This window comes from Sorex araneus, chromosome 5 (assembly GCF_027595985.1).
Source record: "Sorex araneus isolate mSorAra2 chromosome 5, mSorAra2.pri, whole genome shotgun sequence".
In the NCBI taxonomy this organism is placed as follows: Eukaryota; Metazoa; Chordata; class Mammalia; order Eulipotyphla; family Soricidae; genus Sorex; species Sorex araneus.
In genome coordinates, this window is record NC_073306.1 from 93,110,679 (window position 1) to 93,134,864 (window position 24,186).

Below are 24,186 nucleotides of genomic sequence, written 5' to 3' on the forward strand. Positions count from 1 at the left end.
CCTCCTGGTACTTATTTCTACTATTCTTCTATTCTTGGGTGTTAGTCTCCTACTCCGTTATTCTATAGTCCACAGATGAGTGCAATCTTTCTATGTCTGTCTTTCTCTTTCTGACTCATTTCACTTAGCATGATACTTTCCATGCCGATGCACTTATATGCAAAATTCATGACCTCCTTTTTTCTAACAGCTGCATAGTATTCCATTGTATAGATGTACCAAAGTTTCTTCAACCAGTCATCTGTTCTAGGACACTCAGGTTTTTTCCAGATTCTGGCTATTGTAAACAGTGCTGCAGTGAACATATAAGTGCCGATGTCATTTCGACTATACTTTTTTGCTTCTCTGGGATATATTCCCAGCAGTGGTATTGCTGGGTCAAATGGGAACTCAATATCTAATTTTTTGAGAATCGTCCATATTGTTTTCCAAAAGGGCTGAACCAGTCAGCATTCCCACCAGCAGTGTAGAAGGGTCCCTTTCTCCCCACATCCTCTCCAACAGCGGTTGCTTTTGTTCTTTTGCAATATCCTTAGTGTTAGATGAAAGGTTAAGACTTAGAGAGAAAGAAATAGGAAAGAATACAAGATCAGGGAAGGAAGAGTGAACAGGCAGACAGTTCCAGACAGATTAGAACAGATGAAGAAATATAAGGGGAGCAAATAAAGGAAGAGATAGAAACAAAAAGAAGCAAAAAAAAACAATTTATAGGAGTAATTAGGGGAATTCATTGTGTAAGTGGAACAGTCAAATAAACTCAGGTTTAATCACAAGAAAACAGAAATCCTAAAACATGTGACATAACTATGTGATAGATTTGAGAAGGAAAAATGCTAGATGATCAAGAAGAAGATGTGTAATGATCAAGAAGACATATACACTTTTACCTCCTTTAGGTAAAAGTGGTATTGTTAAGTCTTGCCAATACAATAAGAAAACCAAGGAAATAAATAGCGTAATTACTAGAAAAGAAATAATAAAGAGTTACTATTTGCATATGACATGTTTTTTATACATCAAACCCTCTAAGAACAGACTGGAGAGATAGTACAGCAGTTAAGGTGCTTGCTTTGCATGTGACTGACCTTGGCTCAATCTCTGGCGTCACATATTATTTAAAATAAATGCTTAGTTAAGTACTTACATTTTAATCTTACATTAAATTTAAGTCTAACAAAACAAGGATGAAATCCATATTCTAAGAACCACAATTACTGGGCCTAGAGATGTAGATCAGTGGGAGAGCATCTTTCTTCATGCACGAGGCTGCAAACTTGGTTTCCAGGACTAACCTCCTTCACCTAGTCCAATCTCCACTTGGCCCATGTGATCCGCAACAACACCAGCAAGTGAGTTACCATCATGGAGGTGCAGCCCAATGTGTGAGCACTGGAACCAGCTATGTAACAGCTCAGTTGGACCAGAACCAAGTTTAAAAGCACCAAAACCTAATATGTGAACCAGTACTAGAGTACTGAAGCAACGTTTGCCCCTCCTAGCACACTGCATTGAGGACAATAACAACAAAAACAGATTGGAAGGGGGATAAAACACTGGTCAGTGAGAAGAGCACTGTAGCACTGTATCACTGTCATCCCATTGTTCATCGATTTGCTCGAGTGGACACCAGTAACATCTCCATTGTGAGACTTGTTGTTACTGTTTTTGGCATATCAAATATGCCACGGGTAACTTGCCAGGATCTGCCGTGTGGGCGGGATATTCTCGGTAGCTTGCCGGGCTCTCCAAGAGGGACAGAGTAATCAAACCCAGGTAGGCCACATGCAAGGCAAACGCCCTACCTGCTGTGCTATTGCTCCAGTCCAGAGACATACCATTTCCATGAATTGAGAGATAGAACCTGGTAAATATGTCAATTTCTTCAAGTTTCTATACAGTTTTAAAGATTATATGCAAATCCTATCAAAATCCTAGCAATCTTTTGGATAAATATAGACAAGATTAACCTGGCTGTTAAGGAAATATAAACAAAAATTGGCTAAAGCAATTTTGGGAAAGAAGGATTCACTGCCAGTCAAACCACTTTCACTACTGGAGGGACAGACACAGGTGGGCCAAAATAATGAAACTAGAAATAAGACATCACAATTATGTCAACTGACTTTTGACAGACACAAAAGCAATTCCAAGGGAAAAGTTGGTCTTTCTAATAAATGATATGAAATAATTAGATTGTGGGGTGGGAAGGAATTGCAATATATATTTCACATCTTTTACAAAATTTAACTCAAAGTGGATATAGACTTAAATGCAAAAAGTAAAATTTTTATTAAAAATTGAGAAAAATTCTAGTATTTAGGGCTAGCAAATGTCTTTGATTCAACATCAAAAATACAATGAATAATTTTTTTTTGCTTCTTGGGTCATATCTGGTGATGCATAGGGGTTACTCCTAGCTCTGCACTCAGGAATTGCTCCTGGCGGTGCCTAGGGGATCATATAGGATGCTGGGAATAGAACTCAGGTCTGACTACCAGCTGTACTATCACTACAGCCCCTAATGCATAATTTTTTTAATTGATAAATTGAACTTAAAATTCAAAACTTTTGTCCTATGAAATAATACAATGAAAACATTTATCATCACTATTAAGATAATGAAAAGATAAGCCTTAGAGTAGGAGAAAGTGTTTTGTGAAAGTGTTCATTGTACATCTCTAACCAAGGAAGGGTATCAAATAATGTCAGAATCCAACAGAAAAAAATACATTTAGACACTAGTCAGAAGTCAGGGCTACAAAAGTAGAGAGAGAGTATGGGGAATATTGTCTGCCATAGAGGCAGGGGGAGGGTAGGAAAGAGGGGGTATACCTATTGGTGGTGGGGAATGTGCACTGGTAGAGGGATGGGTGTTTGATCATTGTGAGATTGTAACCCAAACATGAAAGGTTGCAACTATCTCATGGTGATTCAATAAAATTTAAAAAATTTAAAAAAAAGTCAGGGCTAGATAGTTCATGGAAGAGAAAATGCAGATAGCAAATAAGTACATGAAAATCAGAATTTGTATTTGGAAATTGCAAATTAAAACCATAATAAGATATCACTATAAATTTATTAGAATGAATACAGTGCAAAATAAAGACAACAACCCAAAATTGGCAAAAATGCTAAAGAACTGGATTACTCATCAGCACATCGCTGGTAAGAATGTAAAGTGGTACAGTTACTCTAAAAAATAATTTGTGCTCTTCTTAAAAACGAAAATGCAGTCACTGTACGAACTAAAAATTGCACTTTTGAGAGGTTTTTTTCTTGCACTTTTGAGAGTTTATCCTTCACATGAAAGCAAACTAACGCCATCTTTCACATGAAAGCAAACCCTGAAGGCATAGGATAATATATGACAGTAGTCATATACTTGACAGTGGGTATATACTTTCAAATTTTATATCTGAAGTTCAATCTTCTTACAATTCTCCCCTTGGTTCTAAACATCCTGCTGAATAATCCCTGTTATGAGATGTTAAACATGGATTCTCCATCCAGCTGCTTTCATTGGTTCAGAGTAATAGAAGACTGGTCCATCTGAATGTTGTGTGCTGATATTTTCTGCCAATTTTCTGCCCTCAGCTCACTTACTCTCTACGTGTCTATTCCTTTAGCTTGTGGCTCAGGTTCTGGAACATAAAGACATAGGCTTTGTGATGGTGGATGCCAAGAAGGAGGCCAAGCTCGCCAAAAAACTGGGTGAGTGTGAATTTCTGAGATATAACAGTAAAATATAAATTATTTTTGGGAAAAATGTTTTGATGGTTTTGGCATCTTAGTTGCTTGTTTTTAAATAAATATAAAATGATTTTGATGACCTAAGTCTTGGATTAAGGAAGGGTCTCACACAAATAAATATTGGTTTGAATATTTCACATTAACGAATGATTTCACATTAATCATCAAGTATATCTGTACCAGTACAAAGAAGTGTATTCCTTCCTCAAGAAACTAATTCTGAAAAGTCAAACCTTTATTTTCAGATCTCAGGCTGAAAAGGTCAACATCTCAATCTCTCTGCCATATTGATCTTTGAAAGAGAACAAATCTCTTCTTCCATCACCTATCATCACTCCCTTATCTTTTGACTAAATAAGTCAGTTACTTATGCTAAATAAAGATAGCACTAGAGGTAACTATGTAGGGATTCTGGGGGCTTAAAAAATCTAAGACTCAGGTCTAGCTGGACAGAAGCAATTTAGAAGTATATTATTTAAGTAATTACAGAAACAAGGTATAGTCTCTTTCATTAATATGCTATGCTTAAATGCATGTGCACTTTAAGAATTTATACCTCTAATATTCACAGTTGTGCAACCTCTTATAGCCTAGTTCTCCCTCTCAGAGAACCTGGCAAGGTACCGAGAGCATCCTGCCTGCACCGCAGAGCCTGGCAAGCTCTCCGTGGCATATTCTATATGCCAAATACAGTAACAATGATAGGCCCATTCCCCTTACCCTGAAAGAGACTCCAATGCGGCACTATTGGGAAGAACGAGTAAAGAGAGGCTGCTAGACTATAGATTGAACATGATAGCTACCCAGTATCTCCATTCAAAACATAACACCCAAAAGGAGAGAGAGAACACTAAGGAATTCCCTGTCACGGGGGGCGGATGCCGGGGAGGTGGTGGATATCATGGGCGGGGGGAAGGAGGGACCCTGGGGCCATCGATGGAGGAGAATGGGCACTGGTGGAGGGATGGGTATTCGAGTATTGTATGATTGTAACACAGGCACAAAACTCTGTAACTGCACCCTCACGGTGACTCATTAATAAAAAAAAATAAAAATTTTTTAAAAAAGAGAGAGCTGCTAAAATCTCAGGGCTAGGACGAATGGAGACGTTACTGGTGTCCATTTGAGCAAATCGATGATCAACGGGATGACGGTGATGACAGTGACATGTATCCTAAGGAGAGAGACTATAGATAACTCCCCTAGTTTTTCAACACCCATACACATGTACTGCCAACTCTGCATTTTCAGCATGTCAGTGAAGAATGGCTACTGAAAAAGAGAAGAAGGTTATGACAGGACTTTTTATGAAAGGTTAATTGGATTTGGAGTAGTATGCACAGAGAAGGAACAAAGATTAGTGGTGGTAGAACCTTCACACCCAACTACATTTCATTATCCTAGGAAATTACAAACAGCTAGGCTTTTTGGCTTTTGTTTTTCATTTTCAGGATGACCAGTCTATTTAGTTTTAGCTGGTTTTATTATTTTTTAGTATTTAAATGACAGAAAATATTTAGGTTGGACACATGGAAGAATTCATGACTATAAACTGATAATGAATTGTTAAGAATGTTTGGAGGTACAACTTTCCTTAGAGACAAATTAAGACAATTTTGCCCATTCAGTAGGATAGCAAAGTATATTCAAGTCTTCCCTAATCAAAAGCAACTAAAGAGCTGTCATCTCCCTAGAAACTGATTTTCTAGTCTTCTCATTTCCCATGGTTTATTTTATATAATGACTTATTTAATTTATTTTTGGGTCCTTCAAAACAATACTCATGGTGCCCAGAGTCTCCCCCAGCAACACTTAAGCACCTGTGCTGGTCAGTTCAATACATACCAGAACCATACTCACTGGTTCTCAGGGGGGGGGACTGTAGGTTACTGGTGATACAGCTCAGGCCTTGACCATGTCTTGCATGCACCTCTGACCCCAGAGCTATCTCCCTGATCTTCCTTTAACCATAATGAGAAAATTCATAGTAAATTTAGTTTAAGGAAAATTCCAGTGTTCTAGCAATCTGAAAATTTAGGTAGTTCACACTAGGCATATCTTCAAAAGAATAGACCCATGTATATTCTTCACTTGGAGGTTTGGAGGTTTGGATGGGCTTGCTCAGTAATAAGCCTTTCCTCAATCTCAGCCTGAAGGATTGGGGCTTCTTTCTGGCAGTGCCCCTGGAGTCCACAGTGCAGTTGTCTCTTGGGAACAATCTTCACTCTCTCTTCCAATGACTCAAGTCTGGTCTCCATCAGATTTTGCCTAAACTATTGCAATAACTTCCCAACTGACTTTTCTCAGAGCCAAATCCAACAGCAAGGGTGCTGGCTGCTATGCCCCAGTGTTCCATTGTCATCAGATATTTCTGGCTTCAAGCCCTCCTGGCATATTGCTCCTTTAGTCTAACAAACAAACTAAAGTCATGATTAGATAGTGAATATGTTTTTATTTTAGGTTAACGTTCATGTAGAATAGTTGAACCTTGATGCTTCCTTTTGGGGAGACTTTTCAGGTGAGCATTTTCAAGAGAACTCATCCTAAGGTTAATATGCTTGTTCTGTTGATCCCAACCCCACACTCACCCTAAGTCTGATGTTAGTCAACACATTGGTTGACCCTCCATGAAGATGACTTTATCCAGTAATACTTTGTTTCTACAGGTTTTGATGAAGAAGGAAGCCTGTATGTTCTGAAGGGTGATCGCACAATTGAGTTTGATGGTGAATTTGCAGCTGATGTCTTGGTGGAGTTTCTCTTGGACGTAAGCATCTATGCACAGTTGACCCTGCACAGAGCTCTCGGGGATCAAATACAGAGGGAAGTCAAAATACACTGTAAACTGATCTGCTCTAAGATTCATTTCTTGGACTTTACAAAAAGCAAAAAATAATCTCTTCCTACTAGAAAATTGACCCTTAGATCACTTTGGACCAGAGGGTCACACATTAGGGCCCTGTAGTTCATTCATTAAGTTTACATCAATGTTTTTTAAAAATTTCCTGGTTTCATTTCCATGCTGCTGAAGAAGAACTGTGGAGAGTGAGAGAGACATGGATGATTGCCTGATGTTGAGTAGGGAGAGATATCCCCCTCAGAGCAGAATAAAGGAGAAGCAAGATTAATGAGCCCCCAGTATCACACTTTCTTTTGGCAGTGAAGAATCATAGCCTCAGATCCATATGTTCAGGCAAAGACAGGAACAAATGCCAGACAACAGTATAAAATAGCAGCTGTGAAGACTAGTGTTTTTGAACACAGATTCCTGAATAGATAAAAGAACAGCAATGCTTATGATTGCTTATCTGCTAGCAAGTCCCCAGTTGCCAAGGCTTCCCAACAGCTTCTAAATCTGGAAGAGTCAGGTCACCTCCTACAAAAAGTACCCATGAGTGTTTGGTACTCATGACCTGTCTGAATGTGCACCTTAAAACAATTGAAATCAACACCAGACCAGCAGGCCCTTCCCAGCTTCAATAGTTCCACAATGTCTTTCAGTAAAAGAAACAAACCAGACTCCATGCTAAGCAGTGAGTGATGTGACTGACCCACATAAATGGGAGATCAGAGTAAAGACAGATTGGGGACTTAATCAAATAACGGCTCTACCCTCCATTTTTCTCTGTAAATCACATGAGTTTGTTTGACTGACTTTGTCTTTTTCCGTTAATTATAAGACAACCATCAAAACGAGTTGATACCATATAGTTCCTTATCTAATAAAAAGGAGATCTCCCATTGCGCTCTTCAAAGGAGACACTGTTCCCAAAATCTTTAGCTAAACTGTCCTGGAAATTCACTGGCCATAGTTAACTTGAATTATTGCTAAAACAATATTTTCAAGAGAAATAGAATTACACCCCTCACTTCCCTCAAGCAATCAGCCATCTTCTGGAATTAGGGTCAGTTTTTCTAAAGACTGCCCCCCCCCCTGGGTGGGACGATGCTGAGGCTCAGGGCAAAGTCCTCAACTTTCCTCCCAGGCTCTCTTCCTTGGGGCCTGATTTCCTTATTTGAAACAATGTTTTGTTGATGTGTGTGTGCATATGTGTGTGTGTGTGTGTGTGTGTGTGTGTGTGTGTGTGTAACATTCTAGCTAATTGAAGATCCCGTGGAGGTCATCAACAACAAACTGGAAGTCCAAGCCTTTGAACGTATTGAGGATCGGATCAAACTCATCGGCTTTTTCAAGAGTGAAGACTCTGAATGTAAGTTGTTCATAGACTCTGTCAGTCAGCCCTTCTAAAAGCTAGACTACCAACAGTAGAATTAATTTATCTCTAAAGTTAATAGCACAACCTGCCATGGGTTCAGTAAAGGGATTGTCTTCTCTCTACCCTGTCCAGAAATCATACGAAACAGGAGAGCTGAAAAGCTGTGAAGGTTGGACCAAATCCTCTTGCCTTGCAGAGGGCAAGTGTCTTATGGGGGAGGGAAATCCCTTCCTTCACTCTTTCCCCTCCTCACCTTCCAGTTGGATTCTCCCCTCACATGGACAGGTGCCCCACTTTTGGTAGCTCCCACAGTCACAATTCGGACATCCTCCTGGTCACTTAGATAGCAGTAGAGGAAAATTTTGGGAGGGACAGGCTCAGCAGCAGTGGCATTGGCATAATATGGCAATTACTGACCTCTAAGGCTGCCTGCAGTGATAGCACAACCACATCACGGGCTGTGTGTTCCTTTTGAATGCTTTGTGGTCAGCATTCTGGGGTGGACACGAGAATACATAAAAGCATCATCATAACCCAATTAGGGACGAAAGTTGGTGAGTGGGGATCTGGAAGAGTTAGAAAGAGAGAAGAAAACAGAAGGGTCAACTACTTGAGTAGCTTTTGTTTTGCCTTGTCTTGTTTCGGTCTCCCAATTAGTGCTCAGAAGGTCTAGGGGTCCCTCCAGATGAGTCTCAATCACCAGCCAGAGGTTCAAATGTAGGGACCTGGGGGTGCAGGGCTGCTCAGGCCCTGTGGTGCCAGGAATTACCCAGGTCACTCTATCACTAGGCCTCCAGGGTTGCATGTAGTGATGCTCAGGGGACCTTGTGATGATGAGGATTTGGTCAGGCTCAGCTGCATGCATGGCATATGCTTTAAGCCCTATACTCTCTCTAGTGCCTTGAGTACATGTTTAGTGGGACTACATATCTCTTCATTCTAAGCAATGGAAAACTAATTATCAAATGCTTCCTTGGCAGTAGGGCTGTCTTTCTTGGGGGAAAACTCCAACAACACTAGTGAGTTTTGTGTTGAAATACGGAATGTAATCAAGGTAAAGAGAAAATGAAGTGAAATTCATCAGTTATGCAGTTGGGGGTGGGGGGGCGGGGGCGGGAGGTAGACTTGGGTTTTTGGTGGTGGAATATGGGAACTGGTGAAGGGATGGGTGTTTGAATATTGTATAACTGAGACATAAGCCTTAGAACTTTGTAACTTTCCACATGGTGATTCAATAAAATAAAAAAAAAATAAAGAAAGAAACTGCTTCAGCAGTGAGAGTTAATGAGTTGAGCTTTTCCTCTAGTGTCAGCCTTGGAGTGAGGGCAAGAGAGGGAGTGTGCATAACTACAAATGAGAATCTAGCAACATTCATACATGTGGAGGTTCATATAAGGGCTGCTTGAAGAAAAGAAAAAATGGGATCTGAGCAAGGGTATGTTTAATTTTGCTCAGTTCACTGAACAAGTATCGAGTGACAGAATATGGATGTCTCAGAGACCTCGTACATTAGCTCAGAGTTTCATTTTCATGAAATATTGAAGCTAAAGATGCAAATGTGACACATCTCTATATTTATAAACAGAGTATACATATGAAAATGTATTTTCTTCCTAGTTCTACTGATTAAAATTCATATTTAGCTGGGAAAGGGGAAGCAGTTTATGAATATTTCTGGAGATTCTAACATATTTTAAAAATAGTTATGAAGCTATTTTTTTACTCCTCCTACCAACCGGCATCTTTAGTCACCTCATCACTCACAAACATTCTGTCTTCCTATCTGAACCGTCTCCTTTATGCTACATAAAAGTCTCTATTCATCTCCTAAAGCGTATGCTGAGGGAGGGTGGTTACTGTGGAGATTTGTGCCAGTTCTTCTTAAGGAGACTTTATTTTAGTTTTCACATTTCTATACAGAAACTGACTACTCTAAAGGATTTACTACTACTTTTTTGTTGTTTGCTTTGTTTTGTTTTAAGCCATGCTCAGAGGCTACTCCCAGCTCAGTGCTCAGGGATCATGTGCTGCCAGAAATTGAACTCAGGCTTCCAGCACAAAGCATGCACACTGTTTGAACTACCTTCCCTCACTTCTACTCTTAATAAACTTAATAAAAATTCTTCTCGGACAGTTAGCCTTTCTTTGTGGAAAACAACAGAGGGAGTTTCAGAACCCTTTTCTTTATTGAAGGCTGAAAAGAGAAGGAACCATGGGGATCAGTAAGAAGAGATATTTATATTTTTATTTCCCTTTAACCTTTTCTGCTCCTGCTCTTAAGTTAGTTACCACTTACTTCTGTATCTCTCTCCTCTTGTTCAGCATAGAGTATCTGAGAAGGTCATAGGCCAGGCCATGAGAGAGAGAGAAAAGAAAATCTTCCAATTCCTGCCTTCCCTTCCTAAACTACTAACAATTCTAGTTCCTTTCAGTAGCAACCTGTGCATTGCTACTGGGAGTTTTGGTAGATGTCTGTATTTCATTTTCTCCTCAGGCAATTACTGTTGATAGTAGCATTCAATTGCAAGGGAATGAAGAACAGAAAGGCTGTATCTCCCGACTCAGTATCACCTAACTGGTAAATAAATGTACAACAAAGATTTAAATCCCAGGAGCCTGACCTTGAGCTCATATATGTAAGCTGTTGGACTATACTTTCAGAGCTTCACAGACTTTGTCAGGACAAGACACACACACAGAAAATGTGATCCTGCTTGGAGGTGCTTGGAGTAAATGGAAAGGTTTTTGGGTTTAGCAAACCAATAAGAGCAAACCACGTTTTGTTTTATCTATATAATTATAATCTATATGTTTTATCTATATAATTATAATAAACTAGGTATTAGGGAAGATGTCAATTATTGCATGGAGGAACTTCCTTTAAAATATCTTCAGATTTTTATTTTTGTATTTTTATTGTTTTCAAATTTTTAAAGTAGAGAGAAGCTTCTAGAATCTTAGGAGACGTTACTGAAACCGCTAGAGAAATTTGATGATCAACGGGATGATGATGATGATGATGATGATGATGATAATGATGATTAAATTTTATTTATTATAAAGTTGTTCACGATGATTCATTACATTCAATATTCCAATTCCAATGCCACCACCATTACACCTTTCCACCACCATTATTTCCCATTTTCCCAGCCACCACCAAAGCCTGCCCTAAATAATTTATTTTGTATTGTTTGTTATGAATAGTTCACTAAAAATAATCAGAAAATATTTCCTTAGAAGGAAGTGTGTGAAGGTTGTATCTCACCCTGGAGCCACTAAGCTCTTGTTTAAGAAATTACTAACATGTTACAGCATAAGCCTTGTGTGTTAATATCTTCTTAATTGAGACTGGTTGCCTTTTACATCCATCCTAATGTGGTGTGCTAGTCCTAGTATATCAGTGGTGTAGCGTATGAGAGCTGTGCACTCCAGGAATTCTAAAGTTTTGAATGGGGTGATAAGCTGGAGGTTATTTTTTAACTGGATGGTGACTTTGGGTCCGGAAGCATCTCTGCAACCTGTCGATCTTTTTTCAAGATTTATTTATGAGTCTCTGGATAGTGACTGGTTAATAAGCTTATATGGTGCTAGACACAGTTCATGAGCATGACTGCCAGGCTCTGGAGGAACAGGGAGATGGAGGGAGGTCACCCATCTCCAACTCTGTGAGAGCCTGGAAATTTCCATCACAAAGCCCACATATCTGTTTTTCAACAGATTTATTCCTGGATGAGGCTCGTTCTGAGCCTGTGGAATCCAGCCATGAGCTTGGTCGTGATTGGATTATGAAAGTTTTTGGAACTGGCCTCTGTTTGGGTGGGTGGTAGGCTCACCACCCCCCTCCATGGTGACCTGGGTATGAGACTCAGCCTGGACCAGGGTCTGGGGGCATGTCTGCAGCTTGTGAATCTCTTTTGAGATTTATTTATGAATCTCTAATATCTTGAGATTTGAGATAAGAATACCGTGCTTGTTTCTAAGATTATAGCTTTTGATATTTGCTTTTATGTTTATAAAAGTAATGTGTAGGGTGACAGTAAAGGGGTTAAGGCACTTTCCCTTCATGAAGCCATCCTCAGTTCAATCCCTGTAACTAAATATGGTGCCCTAAGCCCTGCCAGGGATGAGCCCTGAACACAGAGCCAGGAATAACCCCTGAGAACCTCCATGTCTGACCCAACCCAACCTCCAACACACAAAAAAGAAAGAGCAACATGAAATTCCTGACCAAGGTTTTAAATAATCTCTCTAAATACTTTTAGGGAATCACACCCAGAAATTCTAGTAGGTTACTCCCAGCTCTGTGTCCAGTGTGGCGCCAGGGCCAAACCTAGGTCTCTTGCATACAAAGCATCTGCTCCAGCTCCTCTTTAAACTTTTGAAAATCAATGATGATGAGAGGCTTTGCTTCCATTTGTGAACTGTAGTAAATAACAGGAAAACAAGCAATTCATTTTGGGGGCTTCTAGAGAGGTTGTGCCTGCGGTGTTTAGAGGCTACTCCAGGCTGTGTTCAGGGGTGAATCAAGGGAGTATGCAGTGCCAGAGATCAAATCTGGGCTTCCCATTTGAAAAGCATGCACTCAGCCCATTGAGCTATCTCTGACCCAGGATTGAAGTCTTGTGAACTGGCTCTGCAATTCCAATGTTCAAAGCTTATACGTTGATTGATGATCAGACTTTTCATGCCATTGAACAGAATACAGGTCATCTAATCTTGCAATTGTCATTTAAAATGTGACCAGTTTTTCAATATAATAGCATTTGCTTCCTTTTCATTGAAAATGTACTGTTAATATTCTTATAGTAAGTTGAACAGAATACAAATCCAATTGAAAATTCTAACATTACACATTATAAGAGTATAATCATTTCTGCAGGAAGTATTACTCTACTCATCATGCAAATGTTCCCTAAGAGTTTAAATAACTTTCAATAAAGCAACACAGCAAAAATAACTAAAGAAAGCAAATTACTTGTGAGCCATTTCAGTTTACTTTTTAAAGTTGAATTGCTGTTTTTAAATGAATTTTTTATGTGGTTGTGGCAAGTTTCAATTAATTTCTTTCAGGTGCTAAGCAGAATCTGACATATTTTGAAGTCAGTAATTATCCTTCACAAATGTTTTCAAAGTGGGTATAACTTGTGATTTTTTCCAATTCTGCTCTGACTTCATAGAGTGCCAGTAAGTTTCTCCTTGGACAGTTAGCCTACCTTCGTGGGAAATAGCAGAGACTGTTCTTTGGAACACCGTTTTTTAATCTAAAGCTTAAAGGGGAAGGGTGAAGGGCATCATCTTTTTTTATAGTAATTTTTTTGTGAAATTCATACCTGCAGAAAAGTTCATAGAATTGATTTTTAAATGAATCATTATTACTTGACTTTGACATTTTTTCACAAAGAACTCAGTGTGGTACTGACTCTAAAATCTAGTCTGCAATGTGCAAGCACTTCTTTCTTTCATCTCCAACAGTTTGAATTGCTTCTTTGTAAGGCAAATTGTGATTCCAAGAACATTCTCTCCAGTTTTCTTTTGTTTTGTTTTTAAATAGTACAATTGGCTACATTTGTTCCCAAATTTGAAGACTCACTAATCTTTAAGATGGTTTTGATGTGATCACATTCTGTATGGAGGTTTTTTAAGAAACAAAAGCAAAACACTTGATGGTTTATTGGTTTGATCAGTTGTTTGTTGTATTTTTATCTTATTTTATTTATTTGTATTCATCTAAGCTATGAAACATTTAAACCTATTTTCCCCTTAAGATAGGAATTGTGTGTTTAGAAGCCACCATAGTTTGTGGCAAAGTATCCATAACTGGTTGTATATTTCTTTGTACCTTAGAACAAAGGACCAATTGGTGAATGAGGGGATTTAGCAGAAGGTAGGGAATCCAGAAAAGTGGTTGTTGAGAATCCTGGTTTTATTGAAGTTGAAGATTGATCAAGAAGGTTTAATGGCATAGAAGGCGTTGGCTTTGCAAATGAGACCACACTTTTCCATAGAGTAAGAACAAAGTCAGGGGGGAATGGGAAGTATTTAAAGCACAGAAACACTAGAATAAAGATAGGGAGAGAAGGACCCCAAGATTTGATACCAAACTAAAGACCTGGAAAAACCTAGAAGCTTCCAAGAAGATTGCAGGCAAAGATTCATATCCAACTCGAGCATGTAGCTATAGACACTAATGTCAAGATAGTGATTACAACCACCTGACAGAGCACAGCTAGCATGAGGAATATTAATTGGGAATAATGTGGAACTAAGGGGCCATTATCCAATTTGAAAACCTTGAGAGATGGAGAAGAAAGTGGAGAGAATACAAAATAAGTCTGCTGTTATCTGGAGAAGGAAGTCTGTCTATTGAAGAATTTGTTACAGGTAGGAAAAGAAACTCCATATAGGCAGAGAGGGAAATTCCCCTTACCCCTCTAAGTTTTCCCAGACTGGTCCAGCAAACAAATTATTATCAGACAAGTTAGTGGGTGAAAAAAAAGAACAAATCATGTATATACAGATAATTTGTTGACTATAAGTTCTAGAGTTAATAGGACATATCACAGATTTGATCCTTAAGCTAATAGAATAGGGGTCTAGAATATCAATAATAGGGTGGAGAGATGACTCAGAAAATTCAGGTGCTCTCTCGGTACATATTTGGTCTGCCACACAGAACTGGATTTCTCCAATAGCAAGTTATTTCTGGAATTGACCCTGAGTCTAGGTAATCTTCATTCTTTTAGGTTGTTAAGATAACAGCAACAGTTTCTTTTGAAGCCCACAGGGCCTCAACTAACCTTAGCTTGAAATATGCCAAAGTGTCGTGTCCAGGAAAAGTCTTTTCTTGATAGCTTGTGAGACCTTTTTGAACATTTTGTGGAAGTCTGTTTTTCAGAATCAAGTAACTAGATTCAAACTGGAAGGATCTAAGAAGGAGCTGGTCCGTATCAAAATAGGACTTAAAGCACAAAAGGACATTAGATGGTGCAGAAGACCAAATCAAGTATGCAAGCAATCAAAGCTCTTTGGTCAAGACAAGGCTTTTGGCAGCACATTTTAATGATTCAGCCTAGGGGGAGAGCTTGCTTCACTCCCATCTTAAGAGAATCAATTGCTGTTTCTCTGAAGAACAAAGTTCTCCTAACAAAGCCCTCAAAAAGTTTTTCCGTCAAGGTGGAAGTTCAGGAAGGTGTGAAAAAATCATCAGGAACAAGATGGGTGAGGGAATTGTGGAACAGAAGATTCTGGTCTTGGGTTAGATCAGTATTGCCAAGGGTGGTCTGGCCCTGGCACATGACTGGACAGGCATGTATGTTTCTCATCAGCTTCCTGTGGCCCATCTGCCTATATGATTATATTAATACCCATATGTTTCTCTCTTTGTTTATTTTATTTTGGGCCACAGCCAATAGGGCTTGCTTCTGGTCTGAGTTCAGGGATCACTCCTGGTGAGGCTTGAGGGACCACAGGAGGTACTGTGGACTGAACACTGGTTGGCCACATGTAAGGCAAGCACCCTGCCTGCTTACTAATCTCTCCAGCTCCAAAAATGTTCTTGACAGATCAAAGTTTCCTATCCCTGATTTTGATAAATGTAAATAGCTTAGGCATTGCTATAACCATCCCACATTTTATTCTCTCCCTCCTTCTTGTATTCATTCTCCAAATCTCAGTCATTATCTTCACCCCCACCCATTTTCTAACCCAACTCTCAAGATATATTAACTATTATGTGACACCCCTCTTGCTTTTATGAGACTGGGTTCATGTGAATGCATATTAGTGTGCACAGAGTCTCATATATTTTTATGTCCTCTCTCACTTGTGTAATCTCTATCAAAGAAAACATAACATTCCATGCTGAGTCTTTTCAAAATGTGGGAAATGAAAGACAAGACCTCCACCACTGATCATAGATTCTCACCTGTATATGTGATTCTTTAAGGGAATATCTGGAGAATAACCAGTGCCATGGTCACAGTTAAGCTTTAATAACAATTTCTTTACTGAGTTGCCATCTAGGTGTAGAAAGGCACAACAATAGCATACCCCTGTAATCTCATGAGCCTAGCAGGTTTGGACACATGCTGGGGACAGGATCAAGCAAAGGTTTAATTCTTTTCAAACACCAGAATAAAATCTCAAGAAAAACTGACTTCTCAAGAGAAGTCCATGGCTGAGTAGCTTAAAATATGTCTGTGATTTTGGAAACCAGTGTTGGGGAAGGTGGACTGCCTTCGGCCTTGGCACTCACCTACACCACAGCTGCATCATCTATGGAGGACCCATTTAGAACTAGCAGTGAGTTGAATTGGTTCGAATATGGTTCAAATTCAAATTTTCTTTACTTTTCCACCCTTTGATATACCAATTCCAAATAATGTAAAAAATGTATTAATAATTCCTTTGAATGAATGAATGCCATCAATTCAAACTTCTCAGAGAAAACCACTAATTTACCTAGTATTACATGATGCAAATAAATAAATTACTAAATAAATAATCTAGTCATGGTAAATTTACATCCTACTTTGTCTGCATCATCTAAAAATAGAGTTGTCTGCATTGTCCACCTTAAAAATGTCTTTTCATCTTTCCTCTTAGATTACAAGGCTTTTGAAGAAGCAGCTGAACATTTCCAACCTTACATCAAATTTTTTGCTACATTTGACAAAGGGGTAAGTTCTTAATGACATTTTGGCTTTGATACTTTTCTCTCAATTTGACCACTTTTCTAGGTATTACAGATTAAAGTTTGAATGTACTACTATTTTTTATTTTCCTTTAGCAACAAGTATTAGTCATCCTCAACCATTACCACTTTTCCCCAAAGCCAAAACATATGGTAGTGCATCACTTTTCTTTTTTTTTTTAATTTTTGTTTTTTAATTAAGTGAGTCACCGTGAGGGTATAGTTATAGATTTACACATTTTCATGCTTGTGTTTTCCTCATACAGTGTTCAGCAGCCCATCCCTCCACCAGTGTCCATTCTCCACCACCAATGAACACCTTTTCGGTGTTGTGGTTTGCAATAGGGGTATTGAGTGTCCATCATGTTTGGTCTCTAGTCTACTGTCAGCATGTATCTCCCTTCCCACGCGGGCTCTCCAATCACATTTTACTTTACCTTCTCTATCTGGGCTGCCTTTCCCACAGCATGTGAGGCCTGCTTCCAAGCCATGGAGCCAACCTCCTGGTACTATATACTAATATTCTTGGGTATTAGTCTCCTACTCTGTTATTTTATATTCCACAGAGGAGTGCAATTTTTTTTTATTTTTTAATTAGTGAGTCACAGTGAGGGTACAGTTACATTTCGTGCTTTTTTTTTTTCCCTCATGCAGTGTTCGGGAGCCCATCCCTCCACCAGTGTCCGTTCTCCACCACCAATGAACCCAGTATCCCTCCCACCCCCCAATCCCATCCCCCCCACCCCTCCCCACCCCACCTCTGTGGCAGGGCATTCCAATTTGTTCTCTTTCTCTCCTTTTGGGTGTTGTGGTCTGCAATAGGGGTGTTGAGTGGCCATCATGTTCGGTCACTAGTCCACTTTCAGCGTGCATTTCCCTTACCACGCGGGATCTCCAATCAATTTACTTGGTGTTTTCTTCTCCATTTGGTATGACTTTCCCCCAGCATGTGAGGACAACTTCCAAGCTATGGAGTCAACCTCCTGATATTATATACTACTATTCTTGGGTATTAGTCTCCTACTCTGTTATTTTATATTCCACAGATGAGTGCAATCTTTCTATGTCTATCTCTCTCTTTCTGACTCATTTCACTTACCATGATACTTTCCATGTTGACCTATTTGTATGCAAAGTTCATGACTTCATTTTTTCTAACAGCTGCATAGTATCCCATTGTATAAATGTACCAAAGTTTCTTTAACCAGTCGTCTGTCCTCGGGCACTCGGGTTTTTTCCAGATTCTGGCTATTATAAACAGTGCTGCGATGAACAAATAAGTGCAGATGTCATTTCGATTATACTTTTTTGCTTCTCCGGGATATATTCCTGGAAGTGGTATTGCTGGATCTCAATTTCTAATTTTTTGAGGAGCGTCGATATTGTTTTCCAAAGGGGCTGAACCAGACTGCATTCCCACCAGCAGTGTAGAAGGGTCCCTTTCTCCCCACATCCTCTCCAACAGCAGTTGTTTTTGTTCTTTTGGATGTGTGCCATTCTCTGCAGTGTGAGATGGTATCTCATGGTTGTTTTGATCTGCATCTCCCTGATGATTAGTGATGCAGAGCATTTTTTCATGTGCCTTTTGGCCATTTGTCGTATCTCTTCCTTGGACAAAGTGCATCAATTTTCAATGAAAGGAAAATCTAGAGGGTAACAAAGTTTTTCTGTTACTCTTAGAGTCAAAGCCCACTCAGTCACCTGAGACAAGAGCAGAGTGTGAGCACCTGGTATGCTGGGACACTGTCTCAGTGGCCATGCCGTTTTCTTTAGAAAGCCATCCTCCCCCTCTCTTGCTTGCACACTTCTTTTGCTAGTAGGTTAGGATTAGAGATATGGGATGTGAGTAGCGCTGATCTTGGGAAGCCTCAGATGTATCCAAAAGTTAATTACATATTTAGGAACCATCAGTATTTTCTTATTTATATTCAATTGCTCTCCATTTGCAGGATGTGGCATGCACAACTATACTCCAAAAAGAAGTAGCCATATGGGGACCTTGAATCAATGTTTGGTTGATATGGAGTCTTTGTGGTCAGTGCACTCCACTCTGATACTATTAAAATAGTTATCAATGGCCAATGTGTGATAGGTATTATTTGACAGACCGCATTTATTCTATCTTTAATCCTTTAAACAACTCCCAATTAATAGATCACTGTATCACTGATTTCCCGTTCTTTAGTTGTTTATCCATTTGCTCAAGCAGACGCCAGCAACATCTTCATTTGTCCCTGTTGCGTGCTAGTGTAGCCCAATGGTGTCTGCTCGCTCCAGGAACACAAAGAGTACGTTGTTGTTACTGTTTTTGGCATATCAAATACATCACGAGTAGCTTGCCAGGCTCTGAATTCATAGATAAAACAAAAATATTTGCAAAGGGTAAGAAACATTCAAGGTCTCCAGCTTGTTCATCATAGTACTGAGATCCCAAATAGGACAACCTGTGCCCCAAATCATGCCCTTTCCTCTGTGACACACAGTTAAGTAGAGACTCTGGACCTGCCTTTAAAATTCAGAGGGTATGGTTGCATGGTCAGCTAAAAATTAGACTTGCATGACACACCAATTTCACACTATATATAAATATCATACATGCAGTTCCTTGCATATCCTCCCACCAACATACATATAGCACCTCCAATATAGCAATTAAAAAGTCCCAAATCACCTTATTTGCTAGAACAAATAAGTTTAGGAAACACTGAGTCTTGAACAAATTTAAGTAAAAACTGAAGAGAGGCCTAGGAGAGAAAAGAGAGGTGTGATGGGCACCCATGGCATCTGTATCATGAGTCCAATATTTTTTGGGAAAACAAACAAACAGGATGTCTGTGATTCTGCAGTAGGAAGGAGTATGATGAAATGAGATTGCATCACTCCGTGGATATCTGAAACACTTCCATGGATGTGAACCTTCCCTTGGACCCAATAGAAGACTCTAATAGAAGAGTTATCTATATACTAAAGGAGGTTTTCCTTAATTAGTTGGATTAAAATAGGAAAGGATCTTGAGCAAGAATACCAAAAAGATCCATTCATTCATAGTTGAACATTTGGGTTGTTTCCATATCTTGGCTATTGTACTAAGTGCAATGACGAACATAGAGCCTCAATCAGTTTTTTGGTGTGTTTTTTTTAAAGTACAAAGCCAGAATACCAAAAAGAGGTCTGATGTGATAGCTCAGTCTGTGGGCTGGACTGCATGTAGGAAGCCCAGTATCGGTCCTCACTGTCAGATGGCCCCTGAGCACTGCTGGAGAGATCCTTGAGCATTGAACCATCTGCAGGTAGCCCCTGGGCACCTCTAGGTGTGGACCCTTCAAAGAAGGATTCCCAAAAGAATAGAAACTGTTACTTATAATAAACATTTGGTGCACAGACATTGTACTGAGATTTTCTACTTTGCTTCCTTCTGTTGTTGATATTGTGTCCATTACTGGAAGTCTGATACAGCTGATGGTGCTGTTTGCCAGAGGTGGCACATCTAGTTGTGGTGCTCACACTCCATTCTCAAGGGGGAATATTCTACTTTGCTTTTGTTTGGGGGGCCACACCCCAACTGGTGTGCAGGGCTTATTCCTGGCTCTGCACATAGGGCTAACTCCTGGAGATCCTTGGGGAACCATATGGGATGCTAGGGGTAGAACTCGGGTCAGCAGTGTGCGAGGCAAGTGCCTTCTCTGCTGTCCTATGGCTCTGACCCAGAGGCGCATATTCATTCATTGCAGGGTTCATTGCAGGGTCGGGTTCATTGCAGGGTCATGTGGTGCTGGGGGGATGAAGGGCGGTCACACTCATTCACTGTGTGCTCACTCATACTAGTCTATTTGTCTTGTCACCAGGGGTCATTGTGGCACTCACACACATGCTCACAAGGGGTGACACTCCAGACCTCCAAGCTGACATATTCTGTAACTGCAGAGTTCTCCAGAGTTCACACACCCCCGTTGCTGCACTTGTCCAGTCCACCTGGCTGGACTTCCCTGTGAGCAAGGAGTCTCAGCTGCAAAGCAGACACATGTGGAAAGCACTAAGAACCAAACTCGGGGTCTTTTGAGTCTTTAGTCACTGAGCATCTCCAGGGTACCTGTGCAAAGATAAGTGCATATTTTTTAATTAATCTTTTCAATACCCCATAAAGAATGAATTAATATTCTCAGTCTACAAAAAGTGAAACCCAGGTACCAAAAGACTAGGTGACAACTCATGGTTATATACTTAGTGACCAATGAAGCCTGATATAATCTCAGGTCAACCTGACTTCAAAGTCAGGGCTCTAAATCAATATATGTAAAAGACTTAGCCTGCATCAAGCACACTAGGAGCATTGAATGAATGTGAATAAACCACAACTCTGTTAACAAACAACCCTTTAAGCATGGAAGGGGGCAGGCGTGGCGCGTGTCAGCAGGGAAGAGTAGACACAGGAAAGGAGATACAGTGAACCTGAAACTGATGTTTGATAATGATGGACAGAGGTGGCTCAGGTGGCTCTTGGGTAGGGATTCATGAGTCAGGCAGACAAGCCGGGTGATGCAGTAAAGCATTAGTTCTTGGTATGATGGTCTAATGCCGAGTTAACTGTAATGTCTGTCCACAGACATGCCTCCCAGACCAACCGTACCAGTGTCACATGAAGAAGATGAGGTTGGGTTATAAGCTTACACTGAGCCATGGGTGGTTCTGCTTACTGTAGGAATTCAGGGCATTTAAAGAGACAAAGACACTATCTCTGTGTGGATCAAGAGCAGTCCCACCAAGAAAACTCACTTAGAACTTAAGAACTTGCAGCCATCAGTTGGAGAAAGGGTTGTGCCCTCTGGAGATGATTGGGCCCAACAGGAAGGATGGCATGCAGAAGACACCTAATGGTGTCCAGCAGAGGGGGCTAGAGTAAAAGAGGTGGGAGGCATGACACCCCAGAGAGTCCCAGAGTAGCCTGGAGAAGGGGAGGTGTTTTGAAGAGGTTTGAAATGGGGATTGTCAGGAGCTGAGAAAGCCCCCAAATGGGAAAACATCCACAGCAGGGATTGAGATGACAAGGGGGTTCAGTCACTGAGGAGCAGAAAGGTGAGAAGGATGAGAGAAGGCTCAGGAATAACAGAATGCAAGTTTCAGGCCATCTAAAACAGCATAGATTGGATTCTACTGAAAATATTAGGGTATCCAGGAAGAAGCTATCCAGCAGAAGATGCAGGGAAGAGCTGTACTTCTGAAAATTGGAAAGACACTTACCGAGAATTTCACTCATTCTAGCCCTTCTTCCCCATACCAGGGACAAACTATCAAGACAGTGCAGGTCCCTGCCCTTGTATAATTTAATTTAATGGGGGAGAAGGGGTGAAAATATGAGAAGAGACGAAGAAAACAGGGAAGCAAACAGATCAATGTGTGAGTTGGATGATGATAAAGAGAAAGAAACAATAGGGCTGCTGATATAGACTTAGACATCTGTATTTTGAGCCATTGTTCATATTGGTGTCCGATCAGGAGGTTTTTGGAATATTTTAGAATTCTGTTAGGACCCAAGATCTTGCATATTCAGTGGGCTTTCTGGAAAGATTCTTCTTGGCATAGGCTTGGCACTAATACCATCGAGTGGTCCTCAGGGAGGCCAATACTCTGGAATAACTAGGGAAAAGAGAGGGAAATTAGCTGCAGAAACGTGGATTCAAATAACCCCTCTACTGTTCTCTGACTAGCACTTGATGGAAAGGAGAAGCATTGAGAAGGCCTAAAACCACTGAAGCTATTTCATTTGACAAGATAGAAATGACTTGCTAACTTGTAGAACACTTGTATCAAAATTCGTACATATGCAAATGGGAGAGAAAACAGGCTGTGTAGTCTGTAGTTCTTTTGTCTTGACATGAAAAGTCCTTGGCAAAACCTATTTTAATTGTTCTTTTGTAAGGCATGAAGTAACTCATTGCCTGGACTTGTTCAGTTTTTGCTAGTAAAATCTTTTCCTACACCCATCAACCTGGTCTAGTTCCAGAACAGTATCTTGGATAAAGTTACACTACTGCATTTATTAAGTAATTATTGAATAAATGGATGATCAATCCTTCACTCAATCAAACCCCTTACAACCCAAGATACAATAAAAAGAAAGAAGATGTGATTTTCTAAGAGGCAAGATGGGAGCACTTCACTGTGCTTGTAGGAGGACAGAACAGAGACCTCTGGGGAATTTTATTTAGCGTGACCAATACCTCAGGCTGTCACAGTCCAACCTGATGTTCATAGTCTTAGTATTATACACCTGGAGAGAAAGAGAGAGAGAGAGAGAGAGAGAGAGAGAGAGAGAGAGAGAGAGAGAGAGAGCAGGACTAGGTGCTTGTCCTACATGCCACTGACCCAGGTTCAATTCCTAGCACCATATATGAGCCCACCAGGAATGATCTCTGAGCTCAACCCCAGGAAGTCTGTTTTAGTTGGCTGTTCTATCACAGAGGAACCAGGAAATATGTGAAGTACCAGTATAATATTTATAGGGACATATATTTCTTTCTTAACAGTGTAAAGGGATGATATTTTTTCAAATGAAAGTAACATTGTAATGGAGATGAATAGGTTGTTTAAAACGTCTCATTGCCCAAGTGTGAATTCAGGTTGTCCCATCTCAGAACATGATCTTGGCATACCATATACTTTAACGTGGCCTTAAGTTCATTGCTTGTAAAATAAGCATGTTCTCTCCTCATACAACCGAAGCAAGGATTTCTGAAGCAATTAACCCAAAACACTTTGCATGTTGTAAGTATAAACAATAGCAAGCCCAGTAAACCTCCTGGGCTTCCTATTTTTCCTGCTTTATTCATCTGTTCATCTGGCCGCTTCTTCATAGGATAGTCCAGTTTCCTGGTTCTTAGAAAATTAGAAAATTGAGTAATAAAATGCAAACAGAAAACACACAGAGAGAGAGAGAGGGAGAGAGAGAGAGAAAGAGAGAGGGGGGGGGAGGGAGAAAGGGGGGATCAAAAAAAGTCACACTCCCTGAGCCTTAAAACTAAGTCAGAAGGACTCTAAAATCTCCTTTGATTGACTATTGTCTGAGAAGGGTGCTAGAGATTTAGATTTTTGTTCCCGTAAGTCCTACCAGGACCGCCCTTGGGAGTAGAGCGCCCTGGATTGGCATCACCCGGAGAGGGTGTCTCCGCAGACAGGACCTCCTAGTGCAGCTGCTTATGTAACACCCAGCCCCGCCCCCGGCGCAGTTAGTCAAGCTGGTCGCCACCGCAGGTCTCAGCTTTGGGCGACTCCTCTTTCACTGCAAGGCAACCACTGTTCATCCCTGGGTTGTCTTGGCCCACAGCTCCCCGTGAGAGAAGAATGGTGTTTGGTTTTCTTCACAGCACGCACATTCCAGGCCCTTCCAATCATTTTACAAAGGGAGGCCCTGGGTGCAGGCAGCCACAGCAGTCCTTCTGCCGCTGCAGGGGGCCACATAAAGCCAGAGAGGTTTCTTCCTGCCCAGGGCAGACTCCAGAGCTGGGGGAGGGGGCCAGCTTCAGCGCT

General features: G+C 40.4%; 1 protein-coding gene across 1 annotated transcript in view; it reads left to right on the forward strand.

Moving 5' to 3' along the window:
• The window catches only part of CASQ2 (calsequestrin 2), a 74,522-nt gene that overhangs the window by 20,324 nt on the left and 30,012 nt on the right, over nt 1-24,186 (forward strand). The window contains exons 2-5 of the mRNA XM_004616231.2: nt 3,627-3,711; nt 6,417-6,517; nt 7,850-7,961; nt 16,575-16,648. Of these exons, the coding sequence (XP_004616288.2) occupies nt 3,627-3,711; nt 6,417-6,517; nt 7,850-7,961; nt 16,575-16,648 (372 nt within the window). The remainder of the gene's footprint in view (nt 1-3,626; nt 3,712-6,416; nt 6,518-7,849; nt 7,962-16,574; nt 16,649-24,186) is intronic.